The 22,900-nt window shown below is 43.8% G+C and overlaps 1 protein-coding gene across 10 annotated transcripts in view; it reads left to right on the top strand.

The window, feature by feature from the left end:
• The window catches only part of DLGAP2 (DLG associated protein 2), a 911,233-nt gene that overhangs the window by 849,053 nt on the left and 39,280 nt on the right, over positions 1-22,900 (top strand). For all 10 annotated transcript variants that reach the window (XM_083177372.1, XM_083177368.1, XM_083177369.1 and 7 more), the window contains 2 exons: positions 12,419-12,498; positions 15,427-15,842. In XM_083177372.1, coding sequence (XP_083033498.1) covers positions 12,419-12,498; positions 15,427-15,842 — 496 coding nt within the window. The remainder of the gene's footprint in view (positions 1-12,418; positions 12,499-15,426; positions 15,843-22,900) is intronic.

Genomic DNA, 22,900 nt, shown 5'->3' with positions numbered 1-22,900 from the left:
GCTGGGAAGCCAGGACACGGGAGGCCAAGTCCTGAGTCAGACCCGCAAAAATGACAGAAGACGGGACAATGGGTGTATCTTTGAGTCCAGTGCTCTGACAAGTCTGGAAACTACGAGATAATGCATCAGCTTTGACATTTTTGGGGCCGGGTCTGAATGTAATGATGAATTGAAACCTGGTAAAGAACAACGCCCACCGGGCTTGTCGTGGGTTTAATCGTTTAGCAGACTCGATGTAGGCTAAGTTTTTATGGTCGGTAATCACAGTGATGATGTGTTTGGCCCCTTCTAACCAATGACGCCACTCCTCAAAGGCCCACTTAATGGCCAACAATTCACGATTCCCGACATCATAGTTCCTTTCGGCCGAGGAGAACTTACGGGAGAAGAAGGCGCAAGGATGAATTTTCTGATCATGAATGTCCTTCTGAGACAGGACAGCTCCAGCCCCTACATCCGAGGCGTCAACCTCCACAATGAAAGGAATTCTGGGATCAGGGTGATGTAAGACAGGAGCTGAGCAGAAGGCTTTTTTTAACTGATGAAAAGACTCAACGGCCTGTGGGGACCAAATCTCAGGATTGGCTCCCTTGCGAGTCAGTTCCACAATGGGGGCAACAATGTCAGAAAAGGACCGGATGAATCTCCGATAATAATTGGAGAATCCTAAGAATCTTTGGATGGCCTTGAGATTGTTTGGACGAGCCCAGGACATGATGGCTTGAACCTTGCTGGGGTCCATGGAAAAACCCTTTGGAGAGATGACATAACCCAGAAAAGAGACTTGAGCAATTTCGAATTCACACTTTTCGAGTTTGGCGTATAATTGATTTTCACGCAACTTTTGAAGGATCAGGCGGACGTGCTGCCGATGTTCAGAAAGTGACTTGGAAAAAATCAAAATGTCGTCTAAGTAAACCACAGCAAATACCCCCAGGAACGGCCGGAGTACTTTATTGATGAAATCCTGAAAAACAGCAGGAGCGTTGGCCAAGCCGAACGGCATCACAAGATATTCGTAGTGACCTGAATGTGTGTTAAAGGCTGTCTTCCACTCATCTCCCTTTCTAATCCTGATGAGGTTATATGCTCCTCTAAGATCAATCTTGGAAAACACCACCGCTTCCCGGATTTGATCGAACAAAACAGAGATGAGTGGTAACGGATAGGAATTTTTTACAGTAATTTTATTCAAGGCCCTATAGTCTATGCAGGGACGCAAAGATCCATCTTTTTTTTTCAACAAAAAAAAAACCCTGCACCTACAGGAGATTTAGAAGGACGAATGAATCCCTTTACGAGACTCTCTTTTATGTATGAATCCATGGCCTGGGATTCAGGTTCTGAGAGGGCATATAGACGTCCCTTGGGCAATCTGGCATTGGGAACTAAGTCTATAGCACAATCAAAGGGACGGTGAGGGGGCAACGTATCAGCTTCCTTCTTGGAAAACACATCGGCAAAGTCTCTGTAGGGTATGGGTAAAGAAGAAAAAACGGGAAGGACAAGACGAAGAGGAAGAGAGAGACAATGATCAGAACAGGAAGAGCCCCAACGTATGATTTCTCCTGTGGTCCAGTCGATACTGGGATTGTGCTTCCTAAGCCATGGTAACCCCAGGACGAGTGGCGTGAGTGGACAGTGAAACAACAGAAAAGAAATCTCTTCCGAATGAAGAGCCCCCACCGAAAGCTGGAGAGAAGGGGTGCACGCGGTAACACTGCCGTTGGCGAGTGGCTGACCATCCAGGCCACAAACCGACAAGGAATTGACCAGGGAAATGGGTTTGAGCCCCAACGAACAAACCAGCCCCTTGTCAATAAAATTGCCGGCTGCACCGCAATCAACAAAGGCAGTGGTAGCGACAGTGCGGTTATTACAGGTGACAGAAACCTGAATAATGATCGAGTCTAGGGGAGTAAAACAAGATAGGCCCAAGTGAGTTTCCCCAAACCCACCTAGGCCCTGTCTTTTCCCGCCTTCAACGGACAGACCACTGCACGGTGACCCTGACCTCCACAATACAGACAGAGACCCTTCAGCCTCCTACGATTCTTTTCTGCGGCAGATAAACGTGTAGCCCCAATTTGCATGGGTTCGTCACAGACAACCTCCGAGGTCTCCCCCGGTGATGTGGAAGGATATACCCCAGAGACCTTTTCCCTCTGGCGTTCCCGGAACCTCCGATCTACCTTGATGGCTAACTCCATAATTTCATCCAGGGAGGTCGGGGTAGGGTAGTGAACCAATGCATCTTTTAACGTCTCAGATAAACCAATGCGAAACTGGCTACGGAGTGCTGGGTCATTCCAACCAGAGTCAATGGCCCACCTCCTGAATTGGGTACAATAAGCCTCTGCGTTACTCTGACCCTGCCGTAGTGCCCTCAGGTTGGCTTCGGCTGAGGCAGCACGGTCTGGGTCGTCGTAAAGCAACCCCATGGCAGAAAAAAAAGCATTCACAGAGGTAAGGGCCTCGGACCCTGCGGGAAGGCCAAACGCCCAGGTCTGAGGGTCTCCTTGTAACAGGGAGATGACCATTCCCACACGCTGGGATTCCACGCCAGAGGAGGCCGGGCGGAGTTTGAAATAAAGTTTACATGACTCTCTAAAGTTAAAAAACTGGGAACGTTCCCCGGAAAACCGGTCCGGGAGACTCAACTTGGGTTCGGGGTTTCTAGATGAGGATAAGACCCCCTGTACCCGTTCCTCTTGTGAGTTTACCCGGAGGGTCAACTTCTGAAGCTCTTGGGTAAGAGTATGCATCTGCCCCGCCAGAGCGTGATTAGCAGCCTGCTGGGCCGGATCCATAATAACTGACTGGAAGTTGGGTGAAGTATGGGCCGGCTATAATGTTAGGAACAGGGAGATCTCGCCTACCCTAACTCCGTTGTCACCCCTTGGAGTTGGCGGATGCGTGCTAAGCTAACCTTCACCAATAATAGCCGCGTTCGTGGGAGCCCGTTAGTCAGGCTCCCACCCCGATGCCACCTGGTCTTACTAGTGACAACGCAGCCGCCAAGGCCGGAGGTAAACAAGGGGAAATCTACCTAACAACCAACGAGGCGAGAACTACCATGCCCCACGGAGGGGGGGTGTCAGTGGATAGCGGACTGGGCTGGGACCCGCGGTGCTAATGCTGTGGGCAACAGGCAAGACAATGTACCATGGCCAAACTGACTGGTATCACAATACACGAGGTGTACCCCGATGCTGAGCAAGAGTAACAATACACGGTATGCTGACACAATCCGACCTGCTGACGGGTGTAACAATACACAATATGCTGACACAATAAGAACTGCTGACGGGTGTAACAATACACAATATGCTGACACAATAAGAACTGCTGACGGGTGTAACAATACACAATATGCTGACACAATAAGAACTGCTGACGGGTGTAACAATACACAATATGCTGACACAATAAGAACTGCTGACGGGTGTAACAATACACAATATGATGATACAAAAGATAAATGACAATAAGGGAGGCAAGGAGTGAGAATCTCCCAACTTATCTGAACACCAAGAGATCGGCAGGCAGACACAAGCAAGGATTCTGGAGGCAGCCAGGAACAGGGACTGGAAAACAGGAACCACGGGTGAGCAGGAGCCTGGAACCGGAAACACTCAGGACGCCAAATCAAGAGCTATAGCCGGCGCCTGAGTGTTCCAGCAACCAGGTTTAAATAGCGCGCCAAGCGCTACCCTGACGCTGCGTGCGGCGTCATGCACACCCCTTCCTCCCTGCGGCCGCCAGGCGTCCTCCGTCGCCTTGGCAACCGCTGCGGCAGGGGAGGAAGGGGTTGTACGCCGGCAGCCTGACTGCCTGCCGGAAGCTCCTGGCTGATGACGCGACGGCGTCGCGGTAACCCGGCAACCGCCGGAAGAACAGAGGAGACTGCCGGGCGAGCGGAGGCGCTGCCCGTGCAGCTCCTAACAATACGGTATGCTTTTGAAGATGAAGACAGTTATGTTCATAGTTTATGGTATATATTTATATTTCTTATACTTGAAATTTGAAGTAAACAAAACAAAAAGACCCAGCTTTTTTATGTGTTTTGGGGGGAAATCATATTTTTGCACCTGGGCACATAGCTTGCTAGTTCAGCCTCTGTTTCGGTAAATGGTGCCCATAGTATATAATGATGTTTACACCAAAAAAGAAACCACAGGCAACCCTAAGACCCTAAATAATATAAAATATATACCCAGAAGTATAAATAGCAACTTCCAGTATAAAATGTATATTCAAAAAAGACTGAGTGGAACAACCAGAAAGAATATGTATTGAATTTGGTCACACCTCTACTTTTATTATACCAACATTTTTGGCATGCTGTATGTACTGTGGATCTATATAGATACACTTCTCCATTGGTTCCTTGGGGACAGTTTGGCTGTCAGACCCTCTTCATATTCTACTTTTTGTACATAAAAGGTTGTTCAGGTGCAATATTGTATGACACATAAATAAATGTTACAAGACCAACTATGCCCATTTTACATGTAAATCATTTAAGACAGACAACATCCTATATGATCTAATATATTATCGTTTAAACAGCAATTATTTCTTTTCAGTTTATGCTGATTTTTGTAAGAGAGCATTTCTATGATCTCTGTGTAATAAAAAGAGAGACACACTCAAAGTTAAGCCCTGTACACATGCATTGACTTTTCCCGATTTTTGATTTATTATAATAAAAGCAAAATCGAATCGAATCCTAAACTAAATCGAATGGTTTTGTGTCACTTTCGATCTACATTCGATTTGATGCGCGCTCCCTTTTTCAGAAAAATCTACTGTGCAGCCAAGGAAATATCGAATTCGATCTATTAAATCGAATGTGTACAATGTACCATGAATGTATATCGAATTTGATATCTAATGCAAAATTACAGATCTAATGGCAAATTGAATGGAAAGACCTAATGCCAGATCTAATAGAAAATCGAATGGAAAGATCTAATGCCAGATCTAATAGAAAATCAAATCTAACATCGAATCAAAAGCAAATCGATGTGTGTGTGCAGGGCTAAAGACATCAAAATCACCAAAGGATTACTGTAAATTCAACATATTAGAGTTTTCTTGTGTGGAAAGTTCTTCTGAGAAGAGGACTGGGCAAACGTCAAATGTCCTGTCAACACTAGAAAACTTCTCCTGGCTTCTGCCAGTAGACACTTTATGTCTATTACTTTATGTCATATTAACCTAGTAGCGGTGAGAGATCCACCACTGAGCAGATTCGTTATTGAGTTGAGTGGAGACTACATAATATATCTGAGCAGAACATGAAAACAGAAAACTCTGCTGAATTAACCAAATGTTCCAATGTTAGAAGTGGTAAAAGAAATATATAGTATGGCAGGGACAGCATCTTTACACATGAAAGTAATGTGGAAGATACATTCCAGGTTTTAGAGCAGCAGCAAGAAAAGTGATGGGATCAAGCTGCAGCTGTGGCTTCCTGATATAAGGGTTTCCAGGACAGGTGGCCATGGCTCTTGATGGTGGAATAGCTGCCCAAGCGATAGACCGGTGTGTGGGCTACTATAGAGACCACTGGAGTGTTCTGAGTTTGTACTACGCTGTGACACCTGTATGCTACAATGCTGTAACCACCCTTGTATTTGCTGTGTACCTGGTATGCTGTGACCTGCTCCAAAAAAACTTCATCTTGACCGATCCGGTGTATGTGATTCCTAAAAACAATCAATGCATGAAGCATGTATATTAGCCAGCTGTAGCATACATATCATGTCTGTTTGCAGAACACTAGCTGTTCCTCAGCAGGCATTGCTTATCCTGCTGCATTGTGCCTTTATGAAAACTTTCTCTCCACTTTAGGACAATAAGGATGAAAGGAGTCTTAACAGTCAAAACAATATGTACATATATTTTTGTGGGAGTTTTGCTTTATTTATGTATTATGTCCTCCCAATGACGAATCATTCATACAACCTTGAGCATTTACGTCAGCTTTAATTAACAATAGTCTGTGTGTAGGCAGAATACAATATGTCTCATATTTATTTTTGAATGATTTGGTCTTGCTGCGTTATAACCTTGGCTGCCCCCACTGCTTTCTCCGTTTTGTGTCTCCAAATATGGAAATGATAGTAATTCAAATGGAGCCCTTTTTTTATATTGTAACTTTTACAAACAACAATTTAAATACATTTTGTTATATTGCTTTGACATTTAGATATTAGAACTGATTATTTTTGTAACTAACTTTCAGAATTGCTGCTATTTGGTGGCACATTGGAAGCCGTACTACTTTCTGTTAAGTCTTGTTGTGTTCCGTTTATCTATTGTATACTACTGTATATTGTGCTGTGGAGTATTTACAGGAACAAGACAGGCACTAAGGGCCTGATTCAGATTGAATCGCAGGGCTGGGAATTCACAATTATGGTGATTATGGGAGTGCCGCATGCACACGGTCTGCAGTGTGCATGTGTGACCGCTCCGTGCAATAACAGCCAGCGAAGGCCTGATTGACAGCCAACGGCCATTTGTAAGCAGCACACTGGTATTTTCTGGGAGTGTCCCAGAAAAAAACAGATGCTCCCAGCTGTTGGGAGGGAGGGACCCTACATCATTAACGGTGTGATCTCCCCACGGCTGTCGCAGCGCCAAGTAAGTTTCAGCTTACGCGGTGCAGTACACAGGGGGGGGGGGGGGGGTTGTCCACCACACCACAAAGTGCAATATAGTCTGAGCACTAGACTGCTCAAACTCTACTGTGCATGCCCAGATCTCTAGAAAAATTGCGCAGCAGAAATTTTTCTGGAGATTCTGGCAGTGACTTCATCATGGTTCCAGGGTGTTTCTTATTCATTGCCATTTGATTTTTGATTTTTACCAGTGGGTTACATGCTTGTTTCTAGGAGTTTACATGCTTATTTCCAGGGGCAAGATATATATATATATATATATATTTCCAGGGGCATTTTTATATAAATATATATATATATATGGGGAGCAGACTCTTGTTACGCGCCACCTTCTTATTGATTACTATCTCAAGGCTGCCGGACTTACAAGAACCCCTGTTGGATGGGGGAGAGGAGAATGTGGGCAACAGTTGTAAGTGATTGGTTCTATAATAGCCTTTAATTAATTCCAAAATAAATCAAAGTAAAGTCCAAAATGTATAAACATTTATATATATATATATATATATATATATATATATATATATATATATATAGATAGATAGAGCTACCCAGAATCTATAACTTTTGGGTAGAGATATAAGCTACCCAGTAGGACCTCTAGCATCTATATACAGTACATCTGTCCAGTAGGACTTGTAACATCTGTCTACTCCAAGACAGTGGCCATTTTTGGAGCAACATTTTCAGCAGAATCCAGACCCAATGGAATCTGCAGAGGCCATGTGTCCCCACAGCACCGGCTCCCCCAAGCTACCGCTTGAGCTGCAGTACCATTGTTATTCCACTGCTGTGAGGCATTAATGCTAACCATTACACAGTCTATATTGTCCATGATGATAGACTATCTGACCTTTCAATGGAGAGCTGTATTACATTAGATTAGCATTTAGAATCACCAATGGGGTGCTGGATGTCTTTAAATGTGTTTTATAATGAAAAAGAGAGACAGGGTGCATGCTATGAGGGAACAACTAAACGTTCACCTACAGTAGTCACTGATTTTTGTGCATGTAGAGAGCACAGCTAACACAGCGGGGGCAAAGCTGGGGTCAGAGTAATGGAGGAGACCAGGACCAGCATTCTTGACTTTGGAGTAATTGAGGAAGGCAGGCCAGATTCTCTCCTCGGATTGTCCTGATGTTAGAGCTCCGGGGACAAGCAGGGACAGAGTGGAGGAGGGGAGCAAATATGAGGAAAGGGCTCCCCTCCTCTACTCAGGCCAGATTGCCTCCACCAGTTTAATCACAGCCCATGGCCAACAGCAGCGGCGACATTGTATCCAAATTGTACTGTAATGAGTCAGTCTGGCTGTTAATGCCGCTGCCTGACCCTTTGTTTCATCAGGCCCCATTGCACCACATACACAGTTTACAAAAAAAGGCCATAAATAACAAAGTACATGGGCCTGTCTATCTACCTGGGCCTGCCATAGATTAGACATGTCATGATTTCGTGGCCACGCCCAATATGTTGACACACGCAGCTTCCGCAGATTAAAAGTTATATTAGCCAAGTTTGCTTTAATTGTTTGTATAAAGCTGATAATACCTCAGCACCGCTTACGTGGTTACTATGTGTTTAAAATATGACATCTTAACGTTTTTATTAAATCTCTTAATTCTAAGAAAATATAGTATGTATGGCACATTTAAAACAAATATGTATATACTGTATTCGCTTACAATTTTCATTAATTTACGTTAAATGTGCCCATTCATCCAACTTTGTGTTCACATCAAATTTAATTAAGAAAATTCTATGTGTAGGCAGGACCTAATAGCTTCACTGTATGTAGGATTCTGGCATACTGTGTGGTGACCTCATCTACCCCCACTGCTTCTTCTTTGACAAAATATGCTGATATTAGACAGTGTTACGGCAGTATGGAAAGTGTAGGCTAAATAAACGACACAAAGTGAACATTTTTCATAATGGAAATATTGTTACTGATAATTGTATTACCCGCAGCAGCAGCAGCAGCAGGTTGATTTTCGTTTGCTGCAGCACAGGCTGAAAGGTATCAGGCATGATCCCTCCTGTCCTCTATTGCAGGTGTTAGCAGGGCTCCTGGGATAAAGCCAATTAATTCTGCACCAGCCACAGGTGCGCTGCAGAGCCCCCTTTGAAGAGCAGCAGCCACACTCTGATCCCACTGTGAACCACACAGGTGCTGCTGTACTTGCTTGGAGCCCAGAGGAAGTTGACTCCATTGCCTCTGGGAGATACTGTATGCTCCTGGTAGAAATTCATAATGTAGACATCAGAATGATGACCTGCTCGCAGTGTCAACATTGTTCATGTTGAATTTCATCACTGATGAAATGTCACCATTATTAGAATGTTGATAAAATGTTCCTGGTGGTCTAGTGGTGACTTACCTGCTATGGTGGGTATGATGGCTCCAGTGGGGTCCTCTGGGTCTGGCAGTCAGCTGACAATGACTTCCAGGTGCTCTATTGGTACTTCCCGCTGTATGTCTAACCCCTAACAATAACCTCCCCCTAGTGCCTAAATGTAACCTCCCCTCCCATAGCCCAACCCTAGCACTCCGATTCCGGACCATGCAAAATGATGGTGTTTCACATGTTGATATTTTGCCAGTTTTATGTTAATATCATAAGTGTCAATATTGTTCTGTCAACGTTATTAATGTCATCATTGTAAATTACATTTTGATTACATCCTTTATATTTGTGTGCTGTAAAGAGTCCTGCAGAACCCATGTGTAATTTACAGTATTCTTAGTTGATAATTAAGGAATACTGATCCCCCAACAATGGCAATGCTCAATTTCCCCCATCAAACATAAACTGTGAGAAATAAGGTACTTGTGTATTATCAGGGCGCCCACAAAATCGGCCGAAAATCTTCCATCGTAATGCATCGCATCACATGCAATATAGCGGCATGTGATGCGAATTGATTTTTAATTGTACAAGCACCCTGATGGGTGCTTACAATGTTAAATGCACCCCCATTGTCAACGCCAACCCCACTATCAACGCCAACCCCACTATCCACGTTGGCGTGGAGTTGATTTTAGATAGTGTGGCGAGCCACCAAGCCTGAAGCGTGGCAAGCGCAGCGAGCCCCGCGAGGGGATGCGGAATACATGTAAAGTAACCGCGGAGCTCGCTGTGCTCGCCACGCTTTGGGCTCGGTGGCTCGCTGCTCTCGCCACACTATCTAAAATCAACTCCACGCCAACGTGGATAATGGGGTTTGAAAAGGTCGGAGGATGCGTACCGCTGCCCCTCGCGGGCTCACTGCGCTTGCCACGCTTCAGGTTGGCGTTGATAGTGGGGGTGGCGTTGACAATGGGGGTGCATTTAACATCTCGAATCGTATCGCATCGCATGCCACTTGCTGGCATGCAATGCTATGCGATATTTAATTGTACAATAAGGGGCATTTTCCCTAAAAATCACATCGCATACCATGGAATATGTTATGCCATGGTATGCTATGGGCGCCATGCTAGTAAACAAGTACCTGGGGGTGTGCATGGATGGAATAGCATGCAAATTGTCAGGAAATGGCCGAAAATCTGCAAAAAAACCCGGCCGAAAATCGGCTAAAAATCGGATGCTAAATCGCATCGCAGATCGAATCGTCAAAAAATCGGATGTGATATCGTATATGATTTACATTACATCGGGCGCCCTGATAATACACAAGTACCGAAATAATCCTTATTTATATTCAGTTCATGTGTATGCTGTATGTGGCTTTACGAATATAAAAAATATATCATTCAATCATAACAGATTTTCTTGTGTATATTTTTGTTTTAGAATAGTAAAGGAAGATTTTCAATAACGCACTATTATGCTACTGTATATATTTTAATTAGAGATGAGTGGGTTCCGTTTAACTCAGATTTGCTCAGTTCTTATCACCAAATTATCGCAATTTCAGATTTTTTACGATTGGCTGTCACAAATTTTGAATAGCCAATAAGATCCTGCTTTGAGATCCAAGTAAAATCGAACCCAGTCATCGGAATTTTAATAACAAAGCCTTCAGATTATTCTTGATTTAAATAATGAACTGTAGTATTTATTTGCAATCAATATATCTAAGCAGATTTGTAAACCAGAAATTTGAATGAATTACAGTTTCCTTCTGAATTCACTGAATAAAATAGAAAACAGGAATTAAACAGCATAATTTATAGTGTTATTAGATAAAAATCATCCTCCGAAAAGTCTCTGAAGCTTGAGTAATTAATCTTGATAATTAAACTCATTGAGGTTAAGTGAACCAAAGTCACTGCAACATAAATAATGATTTTATTGGGTCAGATGCTTCTTAAAAACGCAAATGTATCATTTATACACTTCATTAATAACCATTTGCTTGACACATTGAGGAACAATACCAACCAGTTTCTAAAGTCTGTTTGCCTCATTGACCTGAAAATGACATTCATAGTATTGGTATATATGAAAATGACTTACACGTCATATTACTCCAGAAATGCTGGTACACACACACACACACACAATGCAATGCAAATAACAGCATTGTAGAGTGGAGACTTGGCTACAATGATGCAAATCAGCATGAGTCTTTTCATTGGCCACTTGGCTCGCCCACTCAGGAACATGGGCGTCGCTGGATGAAGAACATTGCCTGGATAATTGTATGACTTTCCGTGAATAAATCACTTGATAGTCCGGCCATTCCTGGCGAATAGGCAAGCATGCAGAAAAGGTTTCATGTAAAATATCTTTGTTGTAAATAAAATGAAAGTGGGGCATTGTACATACTGTATTATTGTATATAAGGTCTGATTCAGACCTGATCATTGATCTGCAAAGTCATCCAGACAGAGAGAAAACCCGTCCTGTATAAATTTGCAAGAGTTCGCAATTCCACATGCAATTCCAGAACCATCAAATAGTTTTTGCAGTCTGTGCAAATGTAAGTCTGACCCTTCCACAACTCTGTGACAGGGATAGGCCGAGTCCGGCACCAACGTCACAGATCCTACCTTTAAAATGCTCTGGGCATGCCTGCATTTTTTCTGACACTCCCAGACATGGCAGATTTCTACTCCCAAATGCTCACTTCCTCTCAGTCAACCTGGCCACAATCAAGCCTATAATGTGTTATTGATCTCATGTGTTATATATATAGAGCCCAGGTCTTGGAGCCCATTGCCTCCGAGAGTCATGGCCCTGGTTGAAAGTCATAATGTAGACATCAGAAAGTCTTTTCATATACAATGAAAGGTACTTAAAATAACACCCACCAGCTCCATACAGAGTAAGTATTGTGCTTAACTAATACAGTAATATTCTTGAGAAACGACACCATCATTACAGCAATACTTTGTCATACAGAATCTTTGATTCACACAGCAATTATTCATTTCTTCCTAATGAATTGATAAAATGTGTGTTTTTATATCTTTAGGCTATTTACTCTACCAAATAGGTGTTTTTATTTTACTTTCCCAGAATGTTAATTCAAAACTATAATACTGTCACTATAAAACATTTGCATTGGTTGTTCTGCCAAAACCTTCCCTTTCTGTTTATATTTATTATAGTACAATTATTTTATTTTACTTATCTAATGTTGTCTTTTGAATACGGAGTACATTATTATAATAGAAAGTATTTTAGTGTAGTGTAGAATGTATTTAAGTATCGTGTTCATTATTGAAATTCTCATATACTGTATTACATTAAATTTTAATTTCTTTGCTTAATTAGGTGGAAGCAGCTGACTCGGATACAGAAAGTAAAGGAAGGGAATATCATTCTGTGGGGGTGCAAGTGGAAGATGAAAAACGGTAATGTTAGGCATTCTGTATATATTTATTTCACAGTTGCCAAATATTTTATTTAGTATTTTTTTTTTTTATTCTAGTAATCTAATAATTGTATTCTAGTTGTTTTAGGTCAAAATATAATTAAAAGGAGTTATCCACCTAACGCTTAAATGTAGCTATTGTTTTGAGAATGTTGGAAGTACAATATGAGGCTTATATACATGGTCATTCTATCTAAATGATAACTCTAAAGTCTTGAAACCATCATATTTGGGCTGAATTAATGACAAAGGGCAAGATGCTCTAAGCTTCAAAATGGATAGCAATGAATAGACAGCCAATCAGCTCCTAGCTGCCATGTCACAGACTGTGTTTGAAAAATGTCCGACAAGAGCTGATTGGTTGGTTGTTTATCACTCTCCATTTTATCACTTTTGAAGCTTAGCGCATCTGGCCCATGATAAGATGAAGTTTATTTATCATTAATTTATTCAGTGCAGATTGTTTCAACAGAGAATAGTTCACGAATTTAGTGCCAAACTGAAATTGTTTATGAATTTGGACACAGATATTGGTCAACAAATTGGCTAAGATCTGATCACTCAGTGGTTGGTAAAAGCAGTTGGATAATTTGCAGCTTCCAGCACCTTTAAATATAGTCAGTAGATGAGCATCGGCTTATGGGGTGATTCTGTTAGACCCGCTAAGCAGCAAAAATGCAGCACTGCCTGCATGAATGTGTGTGCTATAAGAAACTGGTAATAATAATAATGTATGAAAGCCCCCCCATCACTCACTGTTTCCCCCTGCAACCATGCACGGTGATGTGTAATGAAGACACATCCCCTCACATGCCTCCGCTGCAGGAGAAATCATTTGATAGTTGCCGAATGATTTATCCTGCCTTCGCAAAAAAAAGTCAGTTTGCCTTTTATTTTCCGACGCCTGGACAAAGACGCCATAAGACATCAGCCACCCGCCCTCGGCAGACATTGGCAGGGCTGTCGTCAGGGGGGTACTGAGGGGACAACTGTACCGGGCCCTGCCGCTATGACAGAGAGGGGAGGGCCGGACGCTCTTTTGAACTTCCGGCCGCTGACCTCTTGGCCGATCCGATATGCGGAGCAGAGCTCCCGGCTCCCTGATTGACAGGCGGTGCTGCCTAGCAGAAAGGGACAGCTAAGGTACGGCTCAGCTGCCCATTAGTATTTGATGAAGCAGTTTTGTGCACAGCAGGGGCGTTGGAATGGGGGAGAGAAGCCCTGGTAGAGTAGCGATGTCTGGGTCAGCACTAGGAGAGGAAGCAGTGCACTGTGGTGCTCTCCCCGGCACTGCTACCTTCCTGGTGTACTACAGTGTGTGCATGGCAGCATGCAGGGAGGGGGCGGAGCAGCTGTCACTGTGTGGATGGGAGTCCTGACAGACTCCAATACTTAGCAGCAGTTCCTGATAAGCGATATATGTTCACTCCGTAGGGGAAGGGGGGATGATCATGTGGGGCATTGCGGAGCAGCAACAACAGTGACTGGAGATCACTTTTAAAATGTGCAGAGAACTCCTTTGCTGTTGCTCAACAGCCCCTTAGAGGACCTCCTGCTAGCTGCTCTGCACTGCAGCCAAGAAGCAGCAGCATGATGCACACCAGCCACACAGATAGAAGACAAGGTCAGCCAGATGGAGCAGCACTCTGCCCCTGCTCACTGACCCTGCAGGAGGTAATGGCATCTTCTATTGTAAATGCTGCTGAGCAGATCGTACACTGCACCCTGTATGCTGCAGTGCTGATTCAATGTATAGTATACATGGTCTGACCTGCTTCTTATACTGTGACTTTGGTGCTGCAGCATACATGAGTGCAGAGTAGGACCTTATACAGTGACTAAGGGCCCAATTTATCATGGGATTTGGTCAGCATACAGGCGGTCAGGATGCTAGCGTTCAGTATACCAACGTCGTCATCCCAACTGCCATCAGAAGACTGGTGCCACAACCTTGAAACTGATCAGGAAACCAATGCTGGAATCCCAACAGCTGGCATCCCAATTGGTAAGAAGCAGGCGGCCGGGAAGGGGGTTAGATTTAGACACTAGATGGACACGAAAAGGCCCCATACACTAATCCAAGGTATCACATACAGCCTCGGCAACTGCCACTGGTGTGCAACTGCATACGAACATTTTGGTAAGTACCTCTGGCCCTCCAAAGCCTTAATCCAGCTCTGGCAACAGCAGCATTTGACAGCTGTGATCAATTGTGGGGGAAAAGGCCTGCGAGGGGGGGGTAGAGGATTGATAGATGCATGGCCCTACCAATTTTGTCAGTCCTGGGCCCCACAATTTCTGATGGCAGCCCTGGACATTGGCCCACACATGCACCAATGGGAATGCCCTGAGTTTTCATGGGGATGCCCATACAATGCTGGGCTTTCCCATGACCCAACAACTCCACCGCCCCTATCCCTCCCTCCCGAGACGAGTGAGCAACTCGCTGCGTCCGTTTGCACATGCTCAGAAATGCGCATGCACAAACCCCGACTATCGGGTCAGAGGCCTAATTTGGATCACTGCGTGTGATCCAGAATTAACCCCTATGCGTGGAACCATCTTCTGACCACACTTGTTTCTGTTTTTGGATCACCCATGGTGCAATATTGGGCTTAATACTGGACATTACAAGTGATATTGCCTCACGTTGCTTGTTATAATTGTTAGAAAATCAGCAAAGCCATTTGGAGTTTACCATGCTCATAACAGATTAAATATTTTGCCTTTAGCTAACATGCCCAACGTATTAATACATTGTTATATTATTCTAACCATTACATATACAACTTAGATTTTCGAAAGAGTATTTTTATATTGGGCAGACTTGCGTTTTAGTAAATGTAGAAATTTTCAGGGCACAGATGCTTAGAATTGTACTGACCTCTCTCTGTTTACATGTGTTTAGCCAAGGAAGATTCAAGCGGTCAAACAGTGTGACAGCAGCTGTGCAAGCCGACCTTGAACTAGAAGGATTCCCAGGTCACATCACAATGGAAGATAAAGGTCTACAGTTTGGCTCTTCATTTCAAAGACATTCTGAACCTAGTACACCAACTCAGTATGGTGCAGTAAGAACTGTAAGGACTCAGGGTTTGTTTAGTTACAGAGAAGATTATAGGACACCAGTGGACACATCAAATCTCCCACCACCAGACCCTTGGCTAGAGCCTGCTCATGAAGCAGTGGACTCAGGCAGAATATCACCCAGTCGGCAAGATGGAACATGGTTTATGAAATTGCTTCATGCAGAAACAAAAAGAATGGAAGACTGGTGCAAAGACATGGAGAGGGAAGCAGAGGAGAATGACCTTTCTGAAGAAAGTAAGAAACCAACCAAATATATACTGAGTGTGTGTGATATAAATTCATTTGGCAGATTATATTTTATATTATAATGAGATATGGGGGGTATTCAATCCCCGACACTATTTCCGATGGGGGGAATAGCAGCGGGCGCCTATTCAATGCTGTCTTGCCTGACAGAGGCAGAGCGACAGAACGGGCCTGACATCAAAAGCTGTTGGGCCCGTTTTGACGACCTTATCTCGACAATCCACGGCCGTTTACACACTTCCTTTTTCGCCGATCTGCAGGCTGGACATTGAATCCGCCTGGCGATGTGTGGTCGAACAAAATGAAAACGGGCCAGGATCACGGCTGTCGGGACGGATGGACAGTCATGACCGGGGATTGCATACCCCATAGATTTGTGTCTGGCTAATGAACACTTTACAAATATCCCCCCAAGAGCTATACTTGTTTATAACCAGGCATGTTTGTGCTAATTACCAGTACAATCATGTAGTGGTGTATTCAGTCGGTATAATAGATTTCACTGTTTGTAAATCCATACTCCCGACAGCTGACACACGTTATGTATATAAACTACTGTAGCGTCACATTAATGTCCTCTATATAAACCCAAGGCATATTGTAGAAAAGATGAGTAATTTTGTGATGGTTTTATGATAAATATTTACAATATAATTCTACAGAGGAAATTGACACTACTAATTTACCTTATGACAAAGATGTATATTTCTGGTAAGATTATATCACATTATAACATGGAATGAACAGTACTTGTACACAGGGCCTGTGCTCCGACGGGTCGGGGGGTGGGTGCTGGCGCTACCCACAGATTGCCTCTCTGTGACACAGCAAGGGGGGGGCAGCGGGCGCCTGCCGTGGATTCCAGGGGGGGGCAAAGATTTCCACTGACGACCAGCACGGGGGCAGCAGGTTTAATGCTAATCCAGGCGGTGGGGGGGGGGGGGGAGCGGGGGCATATGGCTCACAGACTCACCTGTCTGACTCAGCTTTCTTCCTGCTCTCTGCGGCGGCTCAGTACCACCCTCCAGTGGCCGGCACCCTAGGCAAATGCCTAAAGCTGCCTAGTGGTGGTGCCGGCCCTGCTTGTACACCTTTCCTTTTGCTAGAACCTTTTTGGAAACAAAATTCCTACCACAATTTAATAATGTAAATGTAAAAAATAGGAGACTGATACTCTGTGGCAAGGAATTCTGTGACACCGACACAAGGTTACATTATGGATTGGTTACAAAAGGAAACATTTTTGTAGCAAATGATGCAGAATGTCAAACTCTCCATTGCAGTAAGAAATGCAATTGAATTGGCTTAGAAGGGGCTGTAATATACATTGGAGTTGTGTCACTACACAAGCCTGGCACGATAATATTGGGCCTTATTCTGCTCGATACGGTGGGACCGTATACGGGCGGATCGTTTTTTTTTCAACTGCGCATGCGTAGCTTTCGCAATGCGCAGGTGCGGTGACCTCACACCGCTCACGCACGGGTCTCTCCGTGCGAAAAAACCTGTCCGCAAGAGTACGGTCATTGTGGGCGGCATGGGGGCGTTTTTAGGGGAGCGGCCGGAATAATGAGGAAAACTGGGCGTAAACATGGGCGTACACGGGGGTGTGCACCAAAAATGTACGGCGCTACAACCGCTCGATCGGCGAACGCACCATGCATTTTGGGCGGACACCAAAGATAGCTCCAGACCACCCCTAGAGATACCGCATGAAAGCGGATGCCTGGGTCTGCTAATTAACACTGATTACTACACCTGTAATAAGCAATACTGCAGCCTATTAAGTGAAAACCATGATTTCACTACCTGCAAGCCACACACAGCCTTCAAACACATTGGAAGCATATCTTTCTACACTTCTCTACATGTAAAGGTTGTTTTAAATTTAGGTAAGATTCATTCTAAGACCTGCTTACATATGTCAAGGTAGTTATTTTATAACCATCTACACCCATTCAGTAAGTGTTTTTGTAAACTTTAAAAAGCAGGACACTCAATTCACAGAAGTCGACATGTGTCAACTTTTTCACTGTAACACCAACTTAACTTTATTTAAAAGTAAAACCAATGTGGGGACACATAGATAGTGATTAAAATGCAACATTAGAACATAATAAATATACATGTAATGAGGGTTAAAATGTTGTTTTATTAGGGTGTTTATTAAGGTACACAATTGAGTTAATAGAAAACAATTATTGAATAACAGTTAGAATGATTAATTAATTGTCTTAATTATAGTTGAAAGGCAAGATTTTCAGTGCCATATACTGTATGTGAAGGGTATGCCACCGTGCACGGACGTACGCTCACTCTCACGATCGGTGACACACGCTGAGTTTTCCATTGAAAAAAGGCGAGACCCGTCCATGCACTGTGGCGTATGCTCAGATATACAGAAGATGTCGGTGTGAAAACGGACGAGACCCATCTGTATACGGTGGCGTACGTTCTGTTGTACGCCAGTTAACGGTGTCTAAGAGGAGACCCGTCCATATACGGTTGCGTACGCTCAAGTGTACGCCACTCCCCATTGTCGGTGTTTGTGACCGTCCGTATGCGGATGTTTTGTGGGCGGACTTACGCTAACCGTCCGCGTACGGGAAACGTACGGTGAAGCGGACCGTACGTACGTTGCACCGACCGAACCAGAATTAGGCCCATTATGTACCACACAGATCCTAGTGCCTTTTGTCCACGTTTGTTTATATGAGCCTATTATGTGCAGTACAACCAGGACTTAAAGTGGTCATGCATAGGTGGGGGAACTCATTTCTCTATGCCACCTATTTACCCCCCTCCCATCTCCCCATTAGGCAGAGACAGGGCCAGTGGTAGGGCTTTTGGCATCCCACTGCAAACTAGAATTCTTTTCTGTGAGAACTACTGTGCAAGGCCAATGTGGAGGTTAAACTGTTCCACCTCAATATTAGAGGTGGTGGAACTCAGTTCCATCCCATTCCCCCTCACTTTAACCCCTGAGTACAGCTGTACAATACGTTGCCACGTTCTTAGCGACTAGGTGTGTCCCTTAGAGCCCAGGCCCTAGCAGTCTAGTATACAATATATTGTACAGTCCTTTGTGGCCCATTGTCCAATCCTTGTGCCCCCAGCATGCCATATGTTGCCAAGTGGCTGGTCCCTCAGTGTCTCATATGTTGCCTACAGTATATGGTCCAATGTACTCAATACATTCTCACCATCAGTCTCTCAAACGGGTGTGGTATGACCCAACAGGGGGATCCCGACGGTCAGTATCCCAACATCGGAATCCCGACTGCCGGTGCTCCAACAGGGGGTCGAGCGCAGAGTTGGGAGGGATCACAACTTCGCAAAATCAAATACTCAACAAAATTTACCAGCTTGCTCAACACATTATAACATCTCGTGACCAATACTATATTAGTGATGAAGTTAGCATCTCAACAGCTGGGATCTGGGCGGTCAGAATACTGACACCGGGATCCCGACACTTGTCAGAATGCTGATGCTGAAACTCTGACAGCTGAAAGCCCAAACATATGTATGCCGAGGAGGTTTAGATTTAGGCTGTGGGTGGAGGGTCAGGCTGGGGTGGAAAGGTTTAGGCTGGAGTGGCAATGGCTAGGGTTAGGCTACCATGGTGAAAGGTTAGGGTTAGATTGGGGTGGGGAGAGTGAGGGTTTGTTGGGGTGGAGAGCGTTAGGCTACAGTGTTCTGACTGCTGGCATCCGAGTCTGTCTGTTTCCCCTTCCCAAACCCCATATTATATCTGTTTGTGCCAAACACATTATACCAACAAATGACCATTATTAATTGTCTGTGCATAAACAATATACCTGATTTTTTACACATTTTACAACCATATGCAGTAACGTATTATCAGTATATGCCCCTATACTGTACATTATATCGACATGCAATGCCAAACATTATACAGTAGCAGCCTTTACTCATTGATAGATCAGTACGTGCCCCTAGTCACTGTGCCATTAGACATACTGTACACAACAAGGTGATACACACTAAAGTATTTTAGTTCTTACAGAGAATGGAAAAGTAGGTGCCACATTGATCGGCTTGTGACGTTAATGTAAACAAGGGCATTAATCAAACCTGTTTTCACAAAAAAAAAAACTAATATACAGTAATTGTTAATTCAGCAAGTTAATGAACAAAACTGCAGGGCATAACATCTACATTATGTTCTGTGTTCCATAACATTCCAAAGAGCTGTCATTTAGTTTGTTGAAAGTGATTTGGCTTTGGCTACTGACATTGGCGTATATTGTCAGATTTTCCTGCTAACATGTTACATTAGTGTACTACAGTAGGGTTTTCAAAATGCAAGTAATCTGTTTATCAAATAAATTTGCTATAATAATACATTTTATCTATCTGATGCCAATCGGCTGGACTATTCTTCTCATGTTGCAAATATTGAGCCTGGTTGAGACTTGTACACTAATCCAATGGTTAGCGTACAAGTCAGATGATGAGGACAATGCGCATGTGCACAACGGCTCCTGTGTCCTTGCACGCAGTACCCTCTAAGCCGGCAGCGTAGCCAGCTTGGCATAGTGCCCGGAGCAATGGCATGTTGTGCGCCCCCCCCGATCACCACGCCCCCCGCCACCCCATCAATGTACCTTTTTTTCTTAAACTGGGGCGTGTGTACATCTGGATGGAGACGTGGACCATGGAGGGAGTGTGTCCTAATTCCGGCGCCGCCCGGCCGTGACTCACACAGCCAATATTGTGTGAGCGGCACAGCAGTCAGGACACAGAACAGAAGAAAGCGGGCGGGCGGCAGACAGGGCAGGGATGCCATTTGCGGTGCATGGCTCTGGCGCCCTATGAGCTTTCGGCGCCCCGAGCTCGTGCTACGCCCCTGCTCTAAGCCCCATCTTGATTGACAAACTCAGGACACTGGCAGTAGGGAAGTGACAGGGTCTATTCCGCAAAAAGGAGGTGCATTGCCATTTTGTTGGAGTGTCAAAGTCTGTATTGACTGTGGATCTGAGATGAAAATTTGAGTTACTCAAACGGCAGCAGGCAGGAGGTGTCTATTTACTCCAGATGCCGCTGCATCTGCATATAAGTTGAATGGTATTGCACATCTGCTCCCCTCTGGCTGTACAATATTGGGCAACTCTGAATTGGGCCCATTGTGATTTACTGGGCTCTGCTGTGGACTAGACTAAATTAATTACAATTAAGGAAATTCTTTGTGTGTGTGTGTGTGTGTGTGTGTGTGTATTCATGTGTGTATGTGTACTAGCGAGAACAGTAAAGTGTGCCCAGCAAAAAGAGACACCATACCCGAAGAATGGCGAGCGAAGCGTTACAATGGTTGGGGCCCATGTCGTCAAGACACCCAAAAAACACATAAAAAAGTATGTTATCATTTTCCTGTGTCAACCATTTCCATGTCAACCTTTTGTGTCATTGTTGACCTAGTACATGTCTACATTTTTCATGTATCGATCCAAAAGTGTTCGACCTAATGACTGTCGACCTAGGCACTGTCTATCTTTTAATTCACAACCTTTGAAATATAGAGCAATGTTTCAGGCTTCCAAATGCCCTTTCTCAGGCTTAAAGGGATAGTGTGATAGTATAGTAAGCCTACATATAACACACACACCTATCATGTGTGTGTGTGTATATATATATATATATATATATATATAATATATATATATATATATATACATATATTCTGTAGATTGTATTCTGTCCACATATCCTGTACACTTTTATTTTATTATAGTGAATTTACTGCTTAATTTATATAACCATGTGGATTATTGTCAGCCATCCATGATATGAATATGCATTTAAAGACTAAAAATATATACATCATCTAAATTAATTACAGCTTTCTCTTTTGAAAAAAAAAAAAAAAAATGAGCACGTATGAGAAATTAATGTTAAGTGCAGCCTGTGGGGTTATCGCAATTGAATAGCCCCAGCCACTGCATATGCCAGCAGCTTATTGAACCCACCCCTTTAAACTAAGAATTATAGTGGTTTTTGCAGTTAAATAAATGTGCTTTACCATATGAAAAACACCTAAATGGAACAAAATACATCATGTACAATGTGTTATAGCCAACAGCAATCTCCTTCACCTAAAACAGTAGTTCCCAAACTTTTTTGAATCATGGCACCCTTGAGCATCAAAATATTTTCAAGGCACCCCTAGGCCAAATGCTTCTCATCGAGAAATTCAGAAAATTAAGTGCATTGTGTTTATATGTCACAGTTATCTGGTGAGGGACAGGATTTGCTTCTGTTTGTCCACATATATTATGATTGGCAGCCACAAGCACTGGTTTTGCCTGGTACATTGACCATAAATAATATGAATTGATCCTGGTCCACCAACCCAAGGCACCCCTGCAAGTGTCCTTAGGCACCCCAGGGTTCCTAGGCACACAGTTTGGGAACCACTGACCTAAACAAACGATCATATTAACGTTTAATCACTTTGTGGAGCTAAGTTAATAATTGCACACAGACTCTTTCTTTAAGGCATACAATATACCATTAAATTGAATACAACATCTTAATTAAAAAAAAATTGTCTTTGCATTTATCTACACAAAAAATATAATCTCTTCACAATACTGACTAGCCTCTGTTTAAATATTTTTATTGTTTCAGTTTTAAAACATCATTAATGTTCACAAGGTTTGTCTCAGCAGGGACATTTTGGTCAAATATACAGATGTGGTGGACCGAGAACATGCAGGCGGGATTCAATGTCCCGCCTGCCGGGGAGTGAGAAGGGGGCGTGGCCGCCAGTTGCGGCCGGGAAGAGGCGAGCGGCAGCCGGCAGCTCGTCACTTCCCAGCCGTTCTCGGCAGAACGAGCCCGACAGCTTATGATGTCGGGCTCGTTCTGCCGAGATACCCTGCTCAATGCTGTCGGGGAAGACAGCATTGAATAGGGCCCGGCGAGCATCTCCCCCACGGGAGATGCTCGCCGGCGATTGAATACCCCCCTAAGGGGTTAATCCTACTCAGTGCAATGTACTTATAGTATTGGCTGCTCTTTAT

This window comes from Crinia signifera, chromosome 3, assembly GCF_055691185.1.
Source record: "Crinia signifera chromosome 3, ASM5569118v1, whole genome shotgun sequence".
Classification (NCBI taxonomy): Eukaryota; Metazoa; Chordata; class Amphibia; order Anura; family Myobatrachidae; genus Crinia; species Crinia signifera.
This window is presented reverse-complemented; position numbering and strand designations above follow the sequence as displayed.